The sequence below is a fragment of the Rhinolophus sinicus genome, chromosome 14 (genome assembly GCF_057876585.1).
Source record: "Rhinolophus sinicus isolate RSI-liver-muscle chromosome 14, RSI-T2T, whole genome shotgun sequence".
Taxonomy (NCBI): Eukaryota; Metazoa; Chordata; class Mammalia; order Chiroptera; family Rhinolophidae; genus Rhinolophus; species Rhinolophus sinicus.
In genome coordinates, this window is record NC_142514.1 from 177,052,740 (window position 1) to 177,078,810 (window position 26,071).

The following is a 26,071-nucleotide window of genomic DNA, read 5'->3' on the forward strand; positions in this document are numbered from 1 at the left end:
CAGAACAGTAGCAGTGTCAGAGCAAAACAACAGAATATTTGCTGTTCTGAGAACTGTAGACCACAGACACAAATTCGCAGCCCAACTAGTTCCGGCAAAGGGGAGGGAGCTGTGGAAGCAGGACCGGCTGTGGTGGTGGTTGCCGCCATTGCTCTGGGCCACCTCTCACAACTCACCCCGCCCCTGGCCCCACCTATCTGGACGGATCCCTGCAGGAGTAAACAGAACTGCTGAAACATACAGGGCTCTGAATCAGGAGCTGGAAGAGCTTTGGAACATCAAAAGCTCTCCGCATACCCACCGGGACACTGCGCCCTGTGACCTAGACGAACTATTAACAGAGGAGAAGCCCGTCTCCCAGGGAATCCCCCCATTGTGTGAGAAGCTGGAATAGTGCAGAGAAAACAGCAGTACCATGTGGGAGAAGAAAAATAAGCTGCAGTTGGAGAAAAAATAAAACATTCTACCAACAAATACTGGAAAACAAAAGAAAGACCGCTTCCTACTAACCTGTTGCAGAAGCCACTCCTGTAGATGTCTAGGAAGAGAAACAGTAAACCAGTAATCGCCATGAACAACCAAGGCAACAAGATAGCTCAGAAAGAAAGTGAAAAATCTCCAGAAAAGGCACTTAAAGATACAGAAATATGTGACTTAAATGACAAAGAATTCAAGATTGCAGTTCTGAAAAAACTCAACGAGATAAAAGAAAACACAGAAAGGCAGTTTAATGAACTCAGAAACACAACCAAAGAATAACATGAGCATTTTACGAAAGAGATTGAAATTAAAAAAAAAAAAAAAAAAAAAAAAAAATAGAATTTCTAGAGATTAAGAACTCAATAGAAGAAATAAAGAATGAAATAGCCAGCTTAGGTAGTACAGTTGACCAGATGGAGGAAAGAATCAGTGACATCAAAGATAGAAACCTGGAAATGACACGGATGGAAGAAGAAAGAGACTTGAGACTTAAAAGAAATGAAAGCACTCTACAAGAACTTTCTGACTCCATCAGAAAAAGCAATATAAGAATAATGGGCATACCAGAAGGAGAAGAAAGAAAGAAGGGAACAGAGATATATTCAAATAAATTGTCGATGAGAACTTCCCAAACTTGTGGACAGAACTGGACCCTCGAATCCAAGAAGCAAATAGAACACCTAGTTACCTCAATCCCAACAGACCTTCTCCAGGGCACATTGTATTGAAGCTGTCTAAAATCAACAACAAAGAAAGAATCCTCAAGGCAGCCAGGGAATAGAAGACTGTAACCTACAAAGGAAAGCCCATTATATTATAATCAGATTTTTCAGCAGAAACTCTACAAGCCAGGAGTGAGTGGAACCAAATATTCAAACAATTGAAGAGAGAAATTATGAGCCAAGAATAATATATCCAGCAAAGATATCCTTTAGATATGAAGGAGGAATAAAGACCTCTCCAGACATACAGAAACTGACGGAATTTTCTAATACACGACCTGCACTACAAGAAATACTAAAGGAGCCTATTCGACCACCATCAACAGGGACAATTTGTGGCAACCAAATCATAAAAAGGGGGAGAGTAAAGGACTGAACTGGAATATGGGAGTGGAGAAAGTAAGCATGCTGAAGAAAATGGAATACTCTAAATATCAAACTTTCTTTTACATAAACTTAATGGTAACCACTCAAAAAATGCAGAACTGAAATACATAACATAACAAAAGAAGAAACAGAGGGAAACATCATAGAATACCATCACACAGAAATAATAGACAACAAAAAAAAGGCAAAGAAACAATGGATACACAGCCTTACCAGAAAACTAAAGATAGAATGACAGGAAATCCTCACATATCAATAATCACCCTAAATGTAAATGGACTGGACTCACCAATAAAAAGGCACAGGGTAGCAGATTGGATCAAAAAACTAAACCCAACCATATGCTGTCTCCAAGAGACACATCTCAGCTACAAGGACAAGCATAGACTCAAAGTGAAAGGGTGGAAATTGACACTCCAAGCAAATGGTATCCAGAGAAAATCAGGTGTAGCCATACTGATGTCAGATGAAACAGACTTCAGGGTGAAAAAGGTAACAAGAGACAAAGATGGACATTTCATAACGGTAAAGGGGACTATACAACAAGAAGACATTTCATAATGATAAAGTGGACCATAAACAAGAAGACATAACAGTCATCAATATTTATGCCCCCAATCAGGGAGCACCGAAATATACCAAGCAACTACTAACAGAACTAAAGGGAGAAATTGACCAAAACACAATTATACTAGGAGATTTAAATACATCATTGACAGCTATGGACAGATCATCCAAACAGAAAATAAATAACGAAATAGCAGCCCTAAATGACACATTGGATGATATATTAGACATATATAGAGCACTTCATCCTAAAACATCAGACTATACATTTTTTTCTAGTGTACATGAAACATTCTCAAGGATAGACCATATATTGGGACAAAAAAAACAGCCTCAGCAAATTTAAGAACATTGAAATTATACCAAGCATATTCTCTGATCACAAGGCTTTGAAATTGGATATCAACTGCAAAAAGAAAACAGGAAAAAACACAAATACATGGAGATTAAACAGCATACTTTTAAAGAATGACCTGGTCAAAGCAGAAATTAGAGGAGAGATCAAAAGATACACAGAAACAAATGACAATGAAAATACATCCTACCAAAAATTTTGGGATGTAGCGAAAGCAGTTTTAAGAGGGAAATTTATCTCATTACAGGCCTATCTCAAGAAACAAGAAAAATCCCAAATAAATAACTTCATGTTACACCTTAAAGAACTAGAAAAAGAAGAACAAATGAAACCCAAGGTCAGCAGAAGAAAGGAGATAACAAAAATCAGAGCAGAACTAAATGAAATAGAGAACAAAAAGACAATAGAAAAAAATTAATGTGACAAAGAGCTGGTTCTTTGAAAAGATTAACAAAATTGACAAACACTTGGCTAGACTCACTATGATAAAAAGAGAAAAGACAGTAATAACAAAATCAGAAATGAAAAAGGGGAAGTTATCATGGACACCACAGAAATACAAAGGATCATCCAAGAATACTATGAAGGACTATATGCCACTAAATTCAATAACCTAGAAGAAATGGACAAGTTCTTAGAAACATATAGCCTTCCAAGGCTGAACCATGAAGAACTGGAAAATCTAAACACAGTGATCACCAGTAACGAAATTGAATCAGTCATCCAAAACCTTCCCAAAAGCAAAAGTCCTGGTCAAGATGGCTTCACTAGTGAATTCTACTAAACCTTCAAAGAGGATCTAATACCAATCCTTCTCAAACTCTTCCAAAAAATTGAAGAGACAGTATTCCCTAACTCATTTTATGAGGCCAACATTACCCTGATACCAAAACCTGGTAAGGACAATACAAATAAACAAAACTACAGACTAATATCTCTGATGAATACAAACGCAAATATCCTAAACGAAATTCTAGCAAATTGAATACAACAACGTATTAAAAAGATTATTCATCACGACCAAGTGGGGTTCATCCCCAAGGCACAAGGATGGTTCAACATCTGCAAATCCATCAATGTGATACATCACATAAACAAAATAAAGGACAAAAATCATATGATTATATCAATTGATGCAGAAAAAGCATTTGACAAGAAACAACATCCGTTTATGATTGAAACACTTAATAAAATAGGTATAGAAGGAAAATAGTTTAACATAATAAACGCCATAAATGACAAATCCTCAGCTAATCTCATAATTAATGGAGAAAAACTGAAGCCCTTTGCTCTACATTCAGGAATATGACAAGTCTGTTCTCTATCACCTCTACTTTTCAACATAGTGTTGGAAGTCCTTGCCAGAGCAATCAGGCAAGAGAAAGAAATAAAAGGCATCCAAATTGGGAATGAAGAAGTTAAATTGTCACTCTTTGCAGATGACATGATGCTATATATAGAAAACCCTAAAGACTCCACCAAAAAGCTATTAGAAACAAGCAGCAAATACAGTAAAGTTGCCGGCTACAAAATCAATGTACAAAAGTCCATTGCATTCCTATATACTAACAATGAAATCTCAGCAAAAGAAATACAAAAAACAATTCCTTTTGCAATTTCAGCAAAAAAGAATAAAATACCTAGGAATAAACTTAACCAAGGATGTGAAAGACATATATGCTGAAAACTATAAGACATTTTTAAAAGAAATTGAAGAAGACACAAAGAAATGGAAAGACATTCCATGCTCATGGATTGGAAGAATCAACATAGTTAAAATAGCCATATTACCCAAAGCAATATACACATTTAATGCAATCCCCATCAAAATCCCAATGGCATTTTTTTAAAAAATAGAACAAAAAATCATCAGGTTTGTTTGGAACCACAAAAGACCCCGAATAGCCAAAGCAATCTTAAGAAAAAAGAACAATACTGGAGGTATCACACTCCCTGACTTTAGCTTGTACTACAGGGCTACGATAATCAAAACAGCATGGTATTGGCAGAAAAACAGACACATAGACCAATGGAATAGAATTGAGAACCCAGAAATACACCCACATAAATATGGACAGATAATTTATGACAAAGGAGCAAAAAAACACACAATGGAGAAAAGACAGCCTCTTCAATAAATGGTGCTGGGAGAATTGGATAACCATGTGCAAAAGAATGAAACTGGACTGCTATCTGTCACCATGTACCAAAATTAATTCAAAATGGATCAAAGACTTAAGCATAAGGCCTGACACAATAAACTGCATAGAAGAAAACATAGGTACTAAACTTACGGACCTTGGGTTCAAAGAGCATTTTATGAATTTGACTCCAAAGGCAAGGGAAGTAAAAGCTAAAATCAACGAATGGGATTATATGAAACTTAAAAGCTTCTGCACAGCAGAAGAAACCATCGACAAAATAAGGAGGCAACCAATTGAATTGGAGAAGATTTTTGCAAACATTGCCTCCGATAAGGGGCTAATATCCAAAATATACAAGGAACTCACACAACTCAACAACAGAAAAACAAACAACCCAATTGAAAAATGGGCAGACAACCTGAAGAGACATTTCTCCAAAGAGGACATACAAATGGCAAATAGACATATGAAAAAATGCTCAACATCACTAATCATCAGAGAAATGCAAATAAATACCACAATGAGATATCACCTCACCCCAGTCAGAATGGCTATCATCAACAAGACAAATAGTAACAAGTGTTGGAGAGGCTGTGAAGAAAAAGGAACCCTCATACACTGTTGGTGGGAATGCATATTGGTGCAACCACTATGGAAGGCAGTGTGGAGTTTCCTCAAAAAATTAAGAATAGAATTACCATATGACCCAGCAATCCCAATCCTGGGTATCTACCCAAAAAATATGAAAACATTTATCCATAAAAAATGTGCGCTCCAATGTCCACTGCATCTTTATTTATAGTGGCCAAGACATGGAAACAACCAAAATGTCCTTTGATAGATGAATGTATAAAGAAGTTGTGGTATATATACACAATGGAATACGATTCAGCAGTAAGAAAAGATGATATAGGAACATTTGTGACAACATGGATGGATCTTGAGAGTATAATGCTAAGCAAAATAAGTCAGACAGAAAAAGCAGAGAACCATATGATTTCACTGATATGTGATATATAAACCAAAAACAAAAAAAGAACAAGACAAACAAATGAGAAACAAAAACTCATAGACACAGAAAATAGTTTAGTGGTTACCAGAGGGTAAAGGGGGTAAGGGGTGGGAGATGAGGATAGGGGATTAAATATATGGTGATGGAAGGAGAACTGATTCTGGGTGGTGAACACACAATGGGATTTATAGATGATGTAATACAGAATTGTACACCTGAAATCGATGTAATTTTACTAACAATTGTCACCCCAATTAAAAAAAAAAAAGAATTCAGATGGCTATCTCCTGTCATGAGTTGCAATCTATTATTTCATTCTAAGATTCTGCAAAAGAACCATAGTGGGGTGTCTGGCACACTTAAGTTAACACCATGTTTCCAAAATATTGCTGTTTTCACTAAATAGTTTTTATTAGAAAGCAGCAAAGTATGTTTATAGTGTGTGAGTTGATTCCACATGAATCATAAAATTTGTTCTTCACAGTAGTCCTATGACATGGTGGATTCTTTCATGACTTCCATTTATCTCATGGACTTGACTGATACATCAAAAGTATAATGAACAGAAGCTCTGATATTCTGTAAACTCTATGGATGTAGGAATGATGTTTAATTTCTTCACTGTTGTATGCAATACAAGCCTCAGTGCCTGGCATACAAAGGAAGTTCAATAATTATCTGTTGAATAAACGTGAGGTTTTCCAGCTCTAAATTTTGTTTCTTTTTTTATATTATTTTGCTTCTTTACCATTTCCAATAAATATTCTGGAAGAAATATTATCCCACCTAGGAAACTCACTCTAAAACAACATTCCTGAAGTTTAAATGAATCTGCCATAAATACATTTAATGGCAAGTCACATTTTTGGGCTTTTATAATGCCTAATATAATAAAAAGACATTTTCCCCAAGCCTCAATGACCAGCCACTCATCTGGTTAGGATAAACTGATCTCTTAGACCCCCACAGCTATACAGCATGCTACAATTGTGTGAGTACTCACTGATCCATTTTCTATTTCCAGAGATTGTGCACTATTCAATATCAATAAAAAAAAAAAATAGCCCATAACAACTTGTATGCACAAAAGTACTAAAAAGTTTAGAAAATTTATTTTTCTGGCTAACCAGTAGACAGTGATTTTCAGAGAAGACTTCTTCATTAACTTTTCTAAATTTATTTTGGGCACATAGGTGGAACTAAGAGTTTCTTAAAATTCTAAGGATATTTCTATAACAATTTAGCCATGACATTACAATGTGATGTATTTCTTCAGTGAAACTCTCCTTTTCATGTCTTCATTCCAAAGTGAACAGACAAGGCTAGAACACAAAAAATAAGATAGAATTGGATAGACTTCCTGGGTCTCTTAGAGGACATGGAGACCCTGGCATGGGTGCCCTCTCTTCCTATGCAGTAACAGTACATCACTACTCAAACCCAAAGGCTGCCCAGCCCTTATCATGCCCAGGAGTCATATCCATCAAATTGAACAGCATGTATGGACTCCCGTGTGATGTTACAAACCTACTGACCTTGCTAGGAACAGGTAGCTCTAGACCAAGAGCCTACATTTAACTACAGCATTTCTCTGTCCATTCTTGGTTGGGTAATGAACGTCATTAACAGGGTTAAGAAGGCACAATCACATGTACAACCAAGCCCCAACCTACAGAAGTTTAGGTAATCCTCTAAACAACTACCAGAAAATTGAGTCCTAAGAAATTCATTCCATCAGAATTTTTTCAGGTGTGAAATACCATAGAATGAGCACAAGTCTGTTACTACTGTAAATGGGCGCTGTGCACCAGCCCATTTGTCCGTGCTGACCACAGATCCGTCTTCAGTCCCTGAGACATATGTAGTTCTTTGTGTTGTCACCCCCAAAACTGGTGTTTACAGATAAGCATTTCATTCCATCCGAAATCAACATCTTTTTTTTTTTTTTCCTTTTACAGATTCCTATTGATAGGAACTAGATGTGAGCACAAAGCCTACAGTACTGCATTTTAAAAATTCCATTGCCAAGGAGTCAGCAGGAAGAGAAAATATATTCCTGGAATGATAAAAGAAAAAGTTAATAACTGAAACTAAATGATGTTTTTTGAAAATAATTGGACAGTGAGATGTCCAAGAGAAGCAAAATTAAATGGACTGTGGGTTTGATACGGTACGTTACAGAGAAAAGATCACACACAGGACTTAATGAATCTACACTAATTGATTAAATGAATAAATAACTGGAGACATGAATGGATAAAAGGGATGTCAACCAGCCCCCAAACACTTGCAAGTGGCCTGGAATCTTTGGAATCCACACAACTAGTCCGTCCTTTTAGCTTTCTCCTCCAATTTCCTTTCTAGATAAGAATTCAGGCCCCACAGAAATTTCTCTTAGCCACCGTTCTGTGGATGGCATCTTTGACCTCCTTGTTCCTCAAGCTGTAGATAAGTGGGTTCAACATAGGGATCACTGCTGTGTAAAACACGGATACCACTTTATTGAGATCGGGGGACACACTTGCACTAGGTCGTACATAGATAAAGAAAAGAGTACCATACAGGATGGAGACGGCTGTCAGGTGAGAAGAGCAGGTGGAGAAGGCTTTGCGCCTCCCGTCGGCTGAGGGGATCCTCAGGATGGCCATAAGGATGTAAATGTAAGAGACCAGGATGGACAGACCACTGGAAACTCCTACAGCTCCAGCCACGATGAAAACTACCAACTTATTAAGCCCGGTGTCAGCACATATAAGGGAAAGCAGGGGGAACATATCACAGAAAAAATGATCGATGACATTGGGGCCACAAAAAGGGAGACGAAATGTATTGGTTGTATGAGTTATGGTGTTCATGAACCCGATGACATAGGGACCGGCCACCAGCTGGATACAGAGTCTCTGGGACATGGCAACTGAATACAATAATGGGTTACAAATGGCTACATAGCGGTCATAGGCCATGGACACCAAGAGAAAACACTCTGCCGCCACAAAGAACCCAAAGAACCACTGCTGCAAAGCACAGCCCAAGAAAGAGATGGTTTTCCTCTTCACAAAGAAGTCAGTGAGCATCTTGGGGCTCATAATGGAGGAGAAGCTGACGTCCACAAAGGACAAGTGGCTGAGGAAAAAGTACATAGGTGTGTGAAGGCGGGAATCGATCCGTATCAGAATAATCATACCCAAGTTCCCCATTAGGTTGATGATGTAGAAACTGAGAAAAAGCAGGAAAAGGAAGACCTGTAATTGGGGGTTGTAATTCAAACCTGTGAAAACGAACTCCGTGACCCTGGAATAGTTTTCATTGGCCATCGACTGGTTGGGGTTACCACTAGAAGAGAGAGGAGTGACAACAGATTTGGTAAACATATCTTCAAAAATGGGACACAGCAAAAATAGACTAGAAACTGGAAGAGTGTGAGGCGTGATATGAGTTAGTTGCATGCTGCAGCTGGGAAAACAAAAGTGAGATAGAGACCAGTGCAAAAGAGCAGACCTGCAGCTGTAATATTTAAGGCTCTGGAGAATCCATCAATACACATGTAGATGAAAAAATGGAAGCCTACGAAAGAGGAGCAGCTTGCTCAATGCCCTATAACTAACTGTTAGCAGAGGCAGTTCCAGAATAGACACCTGCTAACTCCCACTTCCGTGAACTTTACTGGAGTTCACAAGGGGGCCACACATCTGATGAAAAGATGCAGGAGAGTGGAAGTGAGGCAAGCTGCAGAAGAAATGAGCAGCCACTCATTTTCAGGCCACTTTGTGATTATAACCTAAGGCTAAGTGCATGTTATCCAACCGCCTCCTTTAACCAGTTGGAAGTTACTTTTCTTCTTCTGTGAAGCAAGAATAATAGTAGTAATACCAACCTTGTACACTGTTGTGAGGATTAAATGAGATAACGCACCAAAGCTTTTAGCAGAGTCTTACTGAGCACCTAAGTAAGTGCACAATAATTGTTGGTATCTCTGCCTTGCATAGTCCTTTCAATAAACCTGCAAGCTACATATAATCATCTCGTTTTATACAGGAGGGAAATTGAAGCTCAATCCACACTCACAATGCTAGTGACTGGCAGAGTGGGCTCTGAAACACCTGTCAAAACGGACTGCGCGCTTTCCTTTCTCACACTGCAGAAAAGTTTCTTGTCTTCACAGTTCCTTTCTTCTCAAACAAATCCAAAATTCATTCCAATCTGAGTACAGGAGAATGCTTTTTGTTTTCCTGTTTCTGGTGTTGAGTTTATAGCCAATGGCCATTAGTGGGAAGCTTGTAAGATAATAGAAGGTGTTGAGTTTAAGTATCACCTTTATGGAAACATGACAGGGAAGAAATTTAGAAAAGAGTCTAAATTCTCCTATTTCTGCATCTTCTATAGATCTTATGTCACCCACACTAAGGGTGACCTTGGTTAAGTCAGCTGATCTCTCTGAACCTTAAATGCTTCATTTATTTAATGTAGCTAAAACTATTGTCCTTTGATCTCTGAGCAGTGTCACTCATTTAGAATGAGAGGATCTATGTACAAGTGCCCAGAAAACTACTATATTTTGCTTTCAAAAATGTTTTATGAGCCCAGGAATACCAGAGTCCAGCATTATACTTATTTGAGACCCTTTTCCTTCAGTTTTCAAATTTGAAATTTATTATTTGACTTGAGCAAGGCCTCCTCTGTTTACATTACCTCCTTTGCTTCAGGAAAAGGCCAGTCAAACTGTCTATCCATCACACTCACCTCTTGCTCAAACCTCTTCAAGAGTCTAATAACTCTTCCAGGAGCAGTCACACTTCATGTCAATCTTCCACTTGACAATTGTCCGAAGCTCCTCAATTCTTCCCTGTCGATCTTGGTTTCTGCACTTGCCCAAGACTTCTAGCCCTGTATGCACATTTGAGTTTTTCAGCTTCTCTTTTTCATCTGGTGCTTAGAATAGAATACAGTGCTCCATACATGTCAAAAAACACAGAATGGGGGACACATCAGCTCTCATGTTCAGAGCACTAGGATAATATCCACACAATCTATGCCAGCCTTCCCTTAGGAAGGAAGTCACCCCATTGGTGTAGACAGGGATGGAGTAGAATTCAGTGCTATCTTCTCCCCTTACCCTGCTGGTAAAATACTCTGTCCAATTTTACACTTATAGTATGATTACAGTATACAGACTACCGTAAGTAGTTTGATCCAGTAGCAGAACCTAAACTTATCTCTACTTACATAAATGATTCCTTCTTAGATCTTGCTCAACATCCAACAAAGATGAGGATTATGCCGATCGTGGCCATGAACCAAACATGTTTATTCTAAGTTTATTTAATTTATGTTCTCTTGAACTTGTTAAAAATCAAGTAGAAAGAAGAACAGAAGATGATTTAGAAAAACTGAACTTACATTCTAATGGGCTCCCTCTTCTTTAAAGACGACAAGAAGAACAAAGGATAAATGAGCCAAGTTCCTTAGGTTTCGTCACATCCTCACACATGACTGCCCTCACGCAGAATGGAGCGGAATTTTCAATAATCACTTGATTTTATTCTTTATCTTCTTCCAAAAAAAGAAAATGTAGCTGACTCCACTGGAAAACATACTCAGAGTCCTCATGGGTGAGAGGAAAGTTCCCTGACAGAGTTGCATCATTGTTTTCTTTGTTATCGTTATTGACGATGCTCTGCTCCAGTGTGCACCATGTCTTGGAAATGAGGCCACCAAGGGAAAGTGCAATTAAAGTTTTGCTTCATAGCCTAAGTCCTACTAGACTTGTTTTCTGATAAATTTGTGTTCGTTTCTAACTGGATCTAGACTCTCCATTACCTTTAGTTCCAGGCTCAGCAAAAAAACTCTATAAATCCTTTGTAATTTGAAGTAGCACAGAGAGGTTGGTACCTCTCTCTCTTCTGCACTAATATCTTGGGAGCAAAGGCTAAGAATGCAGAAGACGGACTTTCTTCAGATATAGTATTTACCACATGTTGCCAAAGAAATAGTTTTCCTAGGATTTTGTCCAAACTATGTAAAGAGTTTAACTATTGTAGTCTGGGGCTGGAAAAGAACAACTTCTCATGATGTATTTACTGGTCATTAAACTTTGGCAGATTATATCTGAACTGTTAGCATATGGCAAAGGAAATAGATTTCTTACTGCCAAGAAATAAAAACAAATAAAACAAAAAGCTTTAGGGTTACATTTCACCTCCAACACAAACAGCATCGACAAACAGAGTCAATATGGAAAACTGAATTTTGCTTCCAGCCTGAGTAAGGGAAAACTACAAGTCCTTCAGCTTCAGCATGCAACACAACTTCCCTACTCTAGAAGGTTCTGTTTAGCTTGTTTTGTTTTCTTAATTTCTTAACATGCTGCTGTATTGTTTAAAGCATTTTTTCTACAAGGCCCTAATTTTTGATAACTTTCTGTTGACTCTATATATGAAAGAAATTTTATTGAGATATAATTGACATAGAACATTATATGCACATAACTCAATGTTTGTATCTATTGCAAAATGATACCACAATATGTCTAGTTAACATCCATCCCATACATAGTTACAAGCATTTTTTTCTTGTGATGAGGACTTTTAAAATCCACTCCTAGCCACTTTAAAATATGTAATATAGTATTACCTGTAGTCATTTATTTCTTTCCTAAAAACCCTTTAGATGATGCCCTTTTATTTATTTATTTGTTATTATAATGTTAATTCGCAGAGGACTGAGAATTGTTTGTTTCCCCCCCTTTTTTGGATAGCAGGTTTTGATTGCCTTTGTACTTAAATAATTATTAAACTTGCGATTGAAAATCTCTAGGATTTGTTGGATTCTTTTTACTAATTTTTGTCTAAAACAATGGAAATTATAAATCTAAATATTTGACTCTTTGTTAGCTCACAAAACATTTTATAGCTTTGATCATCCCTTCTACTTCAATTGTCTGACTTATCCTAAATACACAAAAATGAGTCTTATGCTGATGTCTATTGTTGAACCCCTGCTTTATGTTTTTGAAATGATTATGTTCCTTATCTTGTTAATTATGTTTCCTTTTTCTCTGCATCTTGCAAGAGCTTTTCAATTTGGTACTCTCAAACAAGAATTTGATCTTCTAAGTGCCAATTCTTTATTTAAAGCCTCCCAAGTGGCTTTTAATTCTGATGTTGCATTGTATTCTCCTTAAATTCCTCACTTAATACTTAAATCCCTTTCCCCTAATCTTTTTTTTAATGTTACCTCTTCTCCTCTATGATATTACCCTCTTATTCATGGAGACAAACACGTTTGAGATCTTCCTAAGAAATTCAAATATTTTTCTAAAATGTTTCTGGTTCCTTTGGTACTTCATTGGAAAATTATGTGATTCTTTTGAGTTGTCTAGATAATTGCTTTCTGTTGTGCGACAGTGTGCGTTCATAGGTTTATTGTTGCTCAGGGCTTTTATCTGTGTGTTCTCTTAAATAAAGGGTCTTCTATCAACAACAAGCATTTCCCATTAGTTGGGGTTTGCGAAGTACTTTTGGCCCTGTTTACTGTCTTCCTGATGTTTGGTTAAAGCTCTTTTCTTTGAAGAACTGTTAATGCTTGTTCCATTAGCATAATATTTATATTTTCTATTTTTTTGAATTTTACTTACTGGTTTACATGAAAATTAATATTTAATCCCTTCCATGTCACTTATCACACAATTATTTTTAATTTCTTTATATAAATCTGTTTTGAATCATTCTTTAGAACACATGTTTTTAAGATTTCTTTTTAAATTTATTTCCTGAAATATGTCAGACAGAGAAAGACAAAATATCACTTAGATTTGGATTCTTAAAAAAAGAAAATCCAAACTCAGAGATGCAGAGACTTGGTTGGTGGTTGCCAGAGGCGGGAATTGTAGAAGGGAGTGGGTGAAATGGATGAAGGTGGTCAAAAAAGGACAAACTTCCAATTATAAAATAAACAAATCCTGGGGATATAATGTATAGCATGGTAACTATAGTTAACAATATTGTATTGTATATTTCTTTTTTTTTTAATTAAAGTTTATTGGGCTGACAATGGTTACTAAACCTACACAGGTTTCAAGTGTTCATCATATGTATACCACATTGTGTGTTCACCACCAGAGTCAGTTCTCCTTCTATCACCATATATTTGATGCCCCTTTACCCTCATCTACAACCCCCTCCCCCCTTACCCTCTGGTAACCACTAAATTATTGTTTCTGCCAATGAATTTTTGTTTCTTTACTTGTTTGTCTTGCTCCTTTGTTGTTTTCAGTTTTATATCCCACATATCATTGGGTTCTCAACTTTTTCTGTCTGACTTATTTCGCTTAACATAATATATTTCAAAGTTACTAAAAGAGTAGATCTTAAAACTTCTCATCACAAGAAAAAGTTTGTAACTGTGTGGAGATAGATTTTAACTAAGCCTATTATGGAAATCATTTCACAATATATACGTATATCAAATTATTATGTTGTACACCTAAAAGTAATACCATGTTATATGTCAACTACATCTCAATTAAAAATTTTACTTTCCAAAGGTATAAAGACCTAATTTCCAGATAAGTCATTTCTAACTGTAGTGATAGAATCACTTTTGATTAAAGTTGGAAGGTCAAATTCACGAAACAAACCCATTTATCAAAGAAAAGGCATATAATTTGGATGTTTCTTCAATGTATATTTATGTTCTTAAAAATAATTTTCTTCCGTTACCTAAATGACCCATTAGGCAAGGAAACTAACCAAAAAAAAAAAAAAAGGAAACAAACTATGCTGAGCCTCACCACAGAACATTCAACTTATGCTGCAAAAGATTTGCACATTTTAACTGAAAATGAGGGAAAATTAAGAAAAAAACATTACTATATTCATTTAATTATAATAGCATCAAATTGATCTTGAAAACTCTGTTTCAAATTCATACTAACTCCAAAAGAGAGGGAAAATACTAGTCTCTTACCCAAGAGCAAGAATTAGAATGCTTTCAGATTTACCAACGGCCAACACTAAATACTAGAAAACAAGGATTAATACCTTCAAAATTCTGAAGAAAAATGATTTTCAATTCAGAATTCTATGCACAGCCAGTATAGTCATTAAAAGTAAAGGTAGAATAAATATAGTTTTACACATACAGTTTGTTAAACTCTTTACCTTTCTTGAAAGATAACTTTATCAAAACTTTTACTTACTTTCTTAGAAAAGTGTTGGAGCATGTGCTTCAATGAAGCAAAGGGATAACCAAGAAAAAAAAAAAAAGGAAAAATAGAGGATATAAAGAAAATGGAATCTAACATAGAAAGTGGAATTCAACACAACATAAAGAGTTATGTTTAAAGGAGATCCCAACACAATAACTGTGCACCAGATGTAGAGGTCAACTAGTCCAGATGGAAACAGGCAGAGGGCTCCAGGTGAAATTTCTTCAAGAAAATGAAACTGATAGGATACCTGATGCATCTAAAACTCCCTGGACAGGGAGTTCAGGATAGAATTAGAGATTAATACATAGGAAAGTAAGCAAACAGAAAACAAGACTATTATTATGAGAAAAAGAAGTATGAGGGGAAAAGCTATTTATAATATATTGTCTGACTCAATTAAAACTGGCTTCCACGTAGTGAGAAGTGATACAACTGAATACTGACTTAACAAAATATACAATAAAATTGCATTTGGTGGATGGGGGACAGAAAAGATGTGGTTGATACAGTGTAGGGAGACCTACACTGGGCAAAGTTAAATCCTCATCTTTCATATTGGAAAGTCAAGAGGTAGTGACAAAAACTAAAATAATCTATTAAGTAAAAAATATAGGTCAGTTGTTTAGTGGTTGACTCCGGGGAAGGAGAAATGGAGACAGGGGACTCTCACAGGAAATTATTTTTTTCTTTTCCATAAGAAGCTTTATAGAACTAAATGATCCTTTAAATTTAGCAGAAGAGATGCTTGCTGAGGACAAGCTGGATTCAGTTAGGGCTGAGAGTTAAAGGAAATCTTCAGCGAAGAGGTGGAGGATTCAAGTGATAACACGGTGTCTTAGTCCATTCAGGCTAACAGAATGCCATAGACTGGGTGGCTTATAAACACGGAAATTTATTTCTCACAGTTCTGGATGCTGGGAAGTCCTAGATCAAGGTCCACAGTGTCTAGTTAGGACCTGCCATAACTAGAAAGTGGGCTTTCTGGGGTCTCCCTTGTGAGGGCACTAATCCCATTCACGAGGGCTCCACCCTGATGACCTAGCTCCTCCCAAAGTCCCACCTCCTAATGCTATCAGGACTAGTTTTCATCATATGAATGAGGTGGGGGAACACATTCTATGTATAGCAAGGAATCTCTCTGGATGCCTAGGAAAGTGGAAAGAAGAGTGGTGGCAGGTCATGGCAGGGAATGAACCCCATGGCATGGGTGTGGTGATGAGAGAATGGGAAGAAAGAAACTATGGAAGACAAGAGCAACAGCATCTTAAGAAGGGAGTGAGGAAAGAAACGAATGAATGTGTGGCTTTACAATGTACTTTCAATGTAATTCTGTAACCTCTTCTACGGTGGGCAGGGAAGGGCACTCAGCTCTGGATTCTGCAGCAGCCCACATCCGTTACCCTTGCACATGAAGTCAAGGCTCTGAGGCATGGGCAGAACCCAGGCATCTGGAAGTGTCAAGTGTGATTGAACTTCAATTCAAGGGCTCACAGGTGAAAATTCAGACATTCCAGATCACTTAGAGTGCTTAACAGCTTTGGGGAAAACGATAACTGGAAGCAGACGATGGAACAGTGGTCTTCACTTCCTGGAAGAAAGTCTGTTTAATGAGGGTGCTGAAAGATTTATACTGTTGAATCTTTTATTGTCTCAATCCTGACCACTGCTTCTCAGAATGATTACTTATACCTACAGAGATGCCTTCCAAAGGAAAATTGTAAGTATGCTTTTCTTGGACCATGTGAGAGAAGTACTGTGGATACCCAGGGAGTTGTGGAACGCAGTTTCAGAAACATGAACTTAACTAACTAAAGTGTTATGAAAGTAGTCCTCAATTGTGAGTTATCGAGTCCTCCAAAAGAGGAATTTTGTCTTTATAACCAGTAAAATGACTTGTTTATAATCCTTAAAGTATCCTTGAAATGATGATAGAAATTCAAAAATTCTCCCAAAGCTATAGATTCACAAATTATATAATGAAAGTACCTTCAGACTCCAGTGTGAGAACCATTGATCGAGACTAGTTGTTCTTGACCTGGCTGTATATTAGAATCACTTTGGAAGTTTTTTAAAAATACTGGAGGCTGGGTCCTCTAAAAGAGTTAATCAGAATCTCTGGGGGAGGCCACAGGAGATTCAGTGTTCAACCACTGGCAGGAACTCCAGACCTAGACCCTAACTGAGCCTCCTAAGGGGCTTCTATGCCTTCACTCTCCCGAAATCCATCCTGCCTCCTGCCTCCAGCAGCAGGGTTTGCATGGTGGGTGAGACAGAGCTATGAAAAGCCACTTGAGTACCAGCTATGTTCAGAGTGGATCTATTTCCTTGATCCTCAAGACCTCAGAAGTCCTGCCACAAAGTCCTTTCCAACAAACTGTCTCATCCCCTCGCCTTTTCCCACCGCAGTTTAATCTGATGGGGCTACCCACTCATCCCTGCTCTGAATCTTTGATCACATGATTACGTCTGTCTTCAGCCCACTCTGCAGCACAGCTCGCATATGACCTCCTCCATGAAAAGCCTTCCTTTTTCTGTCTGCAGGCCAAAGCAATCTCTCCCCCTAAATTTCAAAGCATGTAGTAACCTCACATGCGAACTTATTAGTGTTGCCTTTTGTTATGGTGGTTTTGTGTGGGACTTACTATCCCTTACAGGACGGTGACCGCAGAGGATGGAGACGATAGCTCAGTCACTTCCACATTTGTGATGTCCAGGTTAGCACTGGTATGTCCACACTAGTTGTTAAATATCAAGACACATCCATAATCTTTGGAAAATTGCTGCCACTCTTAGCCCTTCCGGTGGGCTGCCTTGGCCCCCTCAGCCCTTTCCCCCAAGTCCAGCCTTCCCTACAGTCCAGCCACCAGAAGGATAATGCCAGGTACAGCAGAAGGCTCTCCGACCCTGTTCAGCCAACATCCTTTCTGACAGACCAATGCCCTTGTCCTCCCAGTTATATTTTGTACACCAGCCCCAATCGACGTCCACTCTTTGCAAACTTTGTAACATGGAGTGAGGAATGCAGAGCGGACCAAACAATGGCTGTCAAAGTAATTCAGTTTACTTTCTTCTGTCCTTTTAAATGAAGGCACATTGATGACAAAAATCTGTTGATTTTTCAGTATTATTGGGTAAAGAATGTCAATTCCCAAAACGATAAGTGAGGCATAAAGGACCAGACATACTGATATACTGAATAATAGACACTCTCTATCAGTAAAAGTTACAGCAGGGTGATACTGGCACCAAAATAGATGACTAAATAAGATTGATATTAAGCTATACACTATATAATAAAGGAAGCAGTTGGATGAAGGGAAAGGAGAGCTTGAGAATCAAGCATAATTTAATTTGACATGTGTCTGTCATTTCCTTCTGTATTACTCCACTTTTATGATCCTCAGTTTTCCTTATCTCTTGAATGAAGACAATTCCTACCTTACAGAGTTGTCTTAAAATAGAACTATCTTTACAGGGCTTACAACGTTACCTGTTACTTAAGAACTCTACATCACCTGTCCTTAAAGAGTGTTTCAATAGCTCAATTGTCAGTAGCATTTTACAATTACCATTATTATTAATAAGTATTATCCCAAGAAAAGGAAGTAATTATTCTTTAAATATTTTTAAATCCCTGAATTATTAGATTAAAATACACATGAAAAACCACAAAAGCACAAAAATAAATATTTGCCAAATATCCTAATCTATTATCAATATTTAAAGACAAAAGTAGTAATAAAATATTTTAATTACATAATTTTATTTACTTCAAAAATAGCAAAGGACAGACTAGGAAAAATATTTGCACCTAATTTTACCAAGTCTTTTTATTTATGATCGTAATGATGATGGAAGGAGTTATAAGAATGCTTGATGAAGGAGTGAAAATCTCTGAGCTTTGTACTTTTAAAACAGGTGAGCCATAATTCTGTTACATAGCATGGGAAAGTCATTTTTATACTTTAGCTTCACAATCTCAAAGACAAGAATGTTAGAGTAGATCAGAGATTTTATTTTTTTATGTGAGTCTGATGAAAGACCCAGTCCTTTTCTGTGGAATAAATATACGTAAAACTGTGGCCCAAACACTTAAAACTTGTACATGATTTCACAGCCCTCCAGAATTAATTCTTAGATATTTGAACGCTTTTTCCAAACCTACCATCTTAACAACGCTTTCAATTATTAAAGGAAGCATTAGTTAATTTTATTGATTGATAAGCTAATGCTGCCATCTAGTGGCAAAATTTAACAATACTTAAAGAATTAACCGTGTTTCCTTACTGGGAATGCTGCCTACGCTTTATTTGAACACATTCTGTATTCACTGAGGCCATGTTAACAGGAGATGACTAAAGAGTAAAATGGGGGTGGGGGGGAATGATGTTTCATGAAGAATGTGAAATTGTGCATGTCATGGGCACTGTAAGCACATATTGTGAAACAAACTTTGACCCTTGTCTTCTAAAATAATACTAAATATTTAAAACCAGATTTTTAAGAATTCAGGATGCAATTTATAAACACTGAATTGGAGAAAGAATAATATCAACCTTAAGCGTTCATCATGCTTCATCACATCCCTTTCAAAATGACCCCCGGGGAAAACAAAAACCTGCTATGCCTTGATGGGTTTCACAAAAAACATCTCTTCCATTAAGTAGATGCCTGACCTAAGACACATGGCACAAGCTCTCAGAAGCCTCAGCTGGCAAAAAGCTGCGAAATGGATTGAAAAACTCATATCAAAACAGAAGCTCAAGTATTCGAGGAGATGTTTACAAAACACTTAGCACAGTGTCTGTGATATAGTAGGTCCTCAGCAAATATATGATTACATTACTATTAAAGAATATTTATATTAATAAGTGCCGTAAAATGATATTAGCACAGAACACTGCAATCTCAGGAAAGAAAGCACACACATAGGCTAACATGTACGCTTGAGAAATGGCAGGCTTGAATGTCCATTCTGTGCCTTAATGCTTACTTGTCTATCCCATGAGCATTCGTGTGGTTGGCAGGATTTCTAAAATGGTCCTGCAAAGACGTCCTGTCCTAAACCCTAGAATCTAATCCCATGGTGCAATATCACTCGTATGATTGTGTTGTGTTAACCTCAACAGAGGAAGGGTAACTTGGATGACCTGGGTGGGTCCAGAGGGTTCTCCAGCTGAGAGCAGAAGGGTCAGAGAGGTTCAAAATGTGAGAATAGATGTGCCGGTGCTTGTCTGAAGATGGATGGGCCACATGAGAAGGAATGTGGCCAGCCTTAAGGAGCTGAGAGAGGCCCCTGGCTAAGAGCCAGCGAGGAACAGACACCACAGCCCACAACCACGAGGAACTGTATTTTGTACACACACAAATGAGTTTGAAAATGAGGTCTTCCCCAGAGGCTCCAGGAAGGAGCATAGAGCTGCTAACATGTTGACTTCAGCCTTGTGAGACCCTGAGCTAGAATCAAGCCACGACCCACAGACTGCAAGCGGTAAGTTTGTGTAGTTTTACTAGGTTTGCGGTAACGTGTTATGCAGCAGTAGGAAACGACTACAGGAGTATATTCATCTTTAAAATGGAAATAGTAGCATTTTATTTGTGTACCTATTATAGAGATCAGAGATGGTAAGTCTGGAAGACACATTTGCTGGTACACTGTGGAAGTTTAATCAATGATAATTATTATCAATGTTTTTCAACAAGTGAAATTGTGTTAACTGATTATCAAAATATAATCATTTACAAATGTCTGATTATCAAAATAGAATCATTTACAAATGTCTGTGATCCTCAACTAACATTATTTAAAAAGAAGTAAAATTCCAATATAACTTAGTCTACTCTTGTGAGGTACACTAAACTGTAAGCTTAGGTTTCACTGAAGAAATTATTAAAGAAAAGAACAACAGACATTGAGTATTTTTGTAGGCAAAGAAAAAGTGGCTAATATATGAGTTCCTCAGTTGCAAGCAACAGAAATAGAAAATTCATTGAAAGTATCTTAAGTAGCTCAAAATACCAATGGGGAGGTGAGAGAACAGACTAAACAGTGGACAAGAACCAGGGCATCTCTGGGTGTCCCCGTGGCAGAGACTGTCTGTCTACTCAGGGAACCTTGGCTAAAATGAATGCTATCCAGTCATTTTTCTATCATTGTGTCACTCTCCTTACAACTCCTTTGGACATCAGCAGTTCACCCACAAAAACCAGTGCAATTTTGTTCATAGAATCTTTATTCATAATGGCTAAATACTCAAAACAACCAAAAAGTCCTACAATAGGTGAATGGTTAAATAAACTGTGGTATATCCATACCACAGAACACTATTCAGTAATAAAGAGGAGGAAAATATGATACATGCACCAACTTGGATGGGTTTCAAGGTCATTAGACTGAGTTGAAAAAAGCCAGTCTCAAAAGGTCACATATTCTATGATTCCATATGTGTGCATGTATGTGTGTGTATATATATGTGTGTTACTCAAAATGACAAAATTGTAGAGCTAGAGAACAGGTCAGGGGTTGCCTGGGATTAGGAATGGTGGGGAAAGGGTAGTGGTGTGACTATAAAAGGGGTAGCACAGGGGAGAGCTTTGTGGAGATGGAATCATTTTGTCTCCTGATTGTAGGATTATACAGATCGACACACATGATAAGATAACATAGAGCTATACACACATCTCATACCAATGTCAGTTTCCTATTTTTCATGTTGTACTGTTGTTGTGAAGATATAACCATTGGGGAAAACTGGGTGAATGTTGCAAGGGACCTATCTGTACTATCTTTCAAGCTTCCTGTGAATCCGTATTTATTCAAAATTTAAAAAGTGTTTTTTAGAAAAAGATTAAATGAGAAGTGAGAAAAAGGGGAGGTAAAGATAATGGGAAGAAAGGAAAATTAAGTAAGGGAGGCATACATTTTGAATCTTGAAATAACCATAACTATTCCAACAGCATAATTACACAAAAATATTAACAGGGTGTGCAGCAGCAGTATTGACAGAAGTCTAACAACATTCTCTCCTGGTAAGAAAGCTCGAAAGGGTTTTGGTTAACAGGAAACTAATGAGATAAAAATTTGCTAATCTCCTGTGATCTCAGAGTCAATGGAGCTTGGAAAGCAATGGCCTATGGGGTAGAATTTAAGATTAGTCAGAAAAACTGTGCCTTAGTAGTAAACGGTTTCAAGATTTAATATTTTCTAGACATTTCAGGTCATTTATATTTGTACTCATTATTATTCAAAGAGGATAGAATGCATTTTGAGTGTCACAATAAATTTAGATTATGAAACAATTTTATGAGAATGAAACTAGAATATACCCATCTATGATCTCAACCAATTCAAACTATTGTGTGAAAATAATAGTTTCTGACTGTTTAAATGCATGTTACTTTATTTTCCCAGTCTTACCCGATCCAAAGATCCTTACAGAGAAAAATCATGAGCCTAGAAACGTGTGACTGTGGGCATGAGCAGCAGAGACCATGTCAGCTGATTGAAAGGTTTGTTTTCTGCTTATAATACCCAACCTAGGAAAAGTAAAGAAATTAAGACCCAGAGAAGCCAAGGCCTCTTAATGCTAATATCCAATGAACCCATAAATCTTACAGCACATTTCAGTATTTCTATGCCACGTGCAAAATTCAACCAAAATATACATTCGAGTTAGGTCATTTAAACCAAAGACACAGACTAAATATTCTGTTTGCACGAGATTATTCTTCAGGGTAAGCTTTGAGATGTTTCCTTGGGCTTCTAAATTTATTTTTCGTATCTTGCCTCCATGAAGATAATTTAGGAAATCACTTAACTCATCTGTCTGAAGAAACATCAAAGTGAATTACAAAATTAACATTCCCTGACTGAAGCACAGAGAGGTTAAGTATCTTGCCCAAGGTCACATAGCTAGTAAGTGGTAGAGGTGATGTTTGAACCCAGGCCATCTAGATCCAGAATCCATATTCTTTTTTTTTTTAATTAAAGTTTATCGGGGTGACAATTGTTAGTAAATTTACATAGATTTCAGGTGTACAATTCTGTAACACATCATCCATAAATCACATTGTGTGTTTACCACCCAGAGTCAGTTCTCCTTCCATCACCATATATTTGATCCCCTTTACCCTCATCTCCCACCCCCTCCCCCTTTACCCTCTGGTAACCACAAAACTATTGTCTGTGTGTATGAGTTTTTGTTTCTTATTTGTTTGTCTTGTTCTTTTGTTGTTTTTGGTTTATATACCACATATCAGTGAAATCATATGGTTCTCTGCTTTTTCTGTCTGACTTATTTCACTTAGCATTATACTCTCAAGATCTATCCATGTTGTCACAGATGGTCCTATTTCATCTTTTCTTACCACTGAATAGTATTCGATTGTGTATATGTACCACAACTTCTTTATCCGTTCAGAATCCACATTCTCAACCACTATATTATAGTCCTCTTATTGAAGCTGATGTTGTAGATGAAAATGTATTAACATAGGAAAGCATTCCCAATGTATTGTATGTGAAAAAGCAGGTAGAAAAACAAAGTATTTAAAAACATACACCATATAACCACAAGATGACCACGAGGTTTTGAAAATTAATTTGGGGAACGTACAGAGGGATAGTGGATGGGGGGAGGGGGGTTCACACAGTGTGAGGGATATAAATGAGAAACGTCTAACTTTTGCATTGTCTTGTGCACCTGAAACTAATAAAAAAAATAAAAAAATAAAAATAAAAATAAATAAAAATAAAAAAAAAAATTAAAAATAAATAAAAAATAAAAACATACACCATAAATCAAAAGAGGTTATTTCTGGTTAGTGGGGTTATTATTTTTGTTGTCTGGTTTGTTCTAATACGTGTTTTCCAGGTTTTCTGTACAGAATGCTTATTATCTTTACAACAGAAATGAAACTTATTGAAAGATGACTTTTCTCCTCAAAAAAAAGTTAACATTCCCTGATGTGAAAGTGAATTACCCTGCAAATGCAGACATGTCATTTTTGTCAGCTCCTGCGGGTGTCTAGGAAGATAAACAATATAATGATACCATCCTGAAACCTGGGCCTTCCCATAGCACTTTAAAAAGGGGTTCACTGATTCCATTCTGCACAACACACAGCAGAGATTTCTCTAAAGGGCTGTTGTGTGAATTGGAACTAAGTCCCTCAAGGAGCCAGAAGCCCAGGAGATCTGGCCTATGGACAACATACGCATATTAAAGTTATTACGTGAGAAAATAATCTGGGGACTTTGAGTCAACCGTAATTGTACAAAACAAAACTGTACCTCCCTTTGGAGGTATTAAAATGGAGAGATTAAATGAACAGTTTGGTAATTCAAAAAGACCTGTTATTTAGGTTTAAGAATCATGCAAATTTTCTGTTTTGTGCACAAGAATATTTGAGCCAAGATACTCTCTTTGGAGAATTTTAAAAAGTTAATTATAGTCATGTAATCATGACAATATCATTTTATGAATTTGACTTATCCAAAACTCAGCAAACTTACCTTTTTGATAAAATACCTTATTTACCTCTATTAATGACTTCAAAATTACACTAAAATTTCTGGACTTCTGATCACAGACAAGAAGAATTACTGTGTTTCCCTGAAAATAAAACCAGGTCTTATATTAAGTTTTACTCCAAAAGACGCATTAGGGCTTTTGTTCAGGGGATGTCATCCTGAAAACTCATGATGGGGCTTATTTTCTGGTTAGGTCTTATTTTCGGGGCAACACGGTACATATCCCCAACATGGTGTTCCTGAAGTATCAGGAATTCTACTATATTCTGATGGAGATGGGTTATCTTTGTCCTGATTAACCAGGGGTCTACTAACACATATAAAATGATCCCTTGCCTTTTCCTGACTCTCCTATGGCACAGTATGAAGTCCCTATTTTTCTCAAAAGTTTGAGTCAATTGGCATCTGATCCTTGAAGAAAGCTGAACCTCAAGAGTCTACATCCATAGAGAAGAAATGAAAGTAAAATAAATGCTATGGAGTTTGAGCCAATATTACCTCACAATGGGATTTTTTTTTCTCTCAAAGGAAAGCTTCTGAAGAAAAAATACTCAAATCTTGGGACCGTCTTTGAAAAATGGAGCAGAGATCTATTGAACATGTAGCACTGGATGCTAAGAAATGAAACTCACAATTCAAATACTAGCCCTGAAAGTTGGTACCGGTTGTTGGGGGAGACTGAACGTAAATGTGAAAAAATCAAATATGTAACAGAAAACTCAACTACACATAGATTTGGAAATATCTTCTCTTAGGTTTATTTAGAATGACTTGGGAAGTCCCCAGCTGGGTAAATCACTCCCAGAGACCATGCGCAGGTACACTTTTATACAAGTAACATACTTTTAGGGGTCAAACCCTATAAAAACATTCCTGGTTATACTATATTCTTAATTTTTAAATGACTTGTGTTAAGTTACATCCTAAGAACAGGGCTTTACAAACTAAATTTCATATACAAGTAAGTTCTAGTCTATATGAAATTAGAAATCAAAACACCTGGAAATTTTCACAATAACCACAATTTTAAGTTTTATATAACAGTTTTTATGAAATTTTAAGAGTTTGTTTTGGTTTAGAATAGATTGTTTAATAAAATGGAAAAGTACCATTGCATTACTTGTTTGAGGTTTCAAAAATAGCCTCTATACTTGGTGTTAAGAACTAAATTGTGTTTCCCCAAAATTCATATATGGGAGCCCTAATCTCCAACGTGACTGTATTTGGAGATAGGGCCCCTAATGAGGTAAATAAGGTTAAACGAGGTCATAAGGGTGGGACTCCAGAACTGTAAAAGAATTAATTTCTGTTGTTTATGCCAACCAGCCTGTGGTATTTTGTTATGACAGCACTAGCAGACTAATGCAGTCATATTAAAACTTTCCAAAAGAAATCAGTGTTAAAAGAAGGATGACACTCAAGTTATCAAAGAAAAAATAAATGGCTCTATAGACAGAGCCAACAAAATTATAAAAGGCAGCAAAAGAAAATGTAAGCTCTATTTATTTGAAAGACAGATTTTCACACATTTCCCTCACCCAGTTACCTTTTCCTGCATATATATATATATATATATATATATATATATATATATATATATATATATATATATATATATATATATCTTCTTTGTCGTCAGTTACACTCAAGGCATTCTATGTGAT

General features: G+C 36.9%; 1 protein-coding gene across 1 annotated transcript; it reads right to left on the reverse strand.

Moving 5' to 3' along the window:
* Positions 1 to 7,974: 7,974 nt before the first annotated feature.
* Positions 7,975 to 9,040, reverse strand: LOC109435471 (olfactory receptor 5G9-like). Its single transcript, XM_019713406.3, has one exon. The coding sequence runs from the start codon at positions 9,036 to 9,038 to the stop codon at positions 8,040 to 8,042; it is 999 nt and encodes a 332-aa protein (XP_019568965.3). The 5' UTR covers positions 9,039 to 9,040; the 3' UTR covers positions 7,975 to 8,039.
* Positions 9,041 to 26,071: the final 17,031 nt, after the last annotated feature.

Bases quoted from the DNA above. Each gene is read 5' to 3' on its own strand.
- LOC109435471 (XM_019713406.3), bottom strand. From the start codon at position 9,038: ATGTTTACCAAATCTGTTGTCACTCCTCTCTCTTCTAGTGGTAACCCC.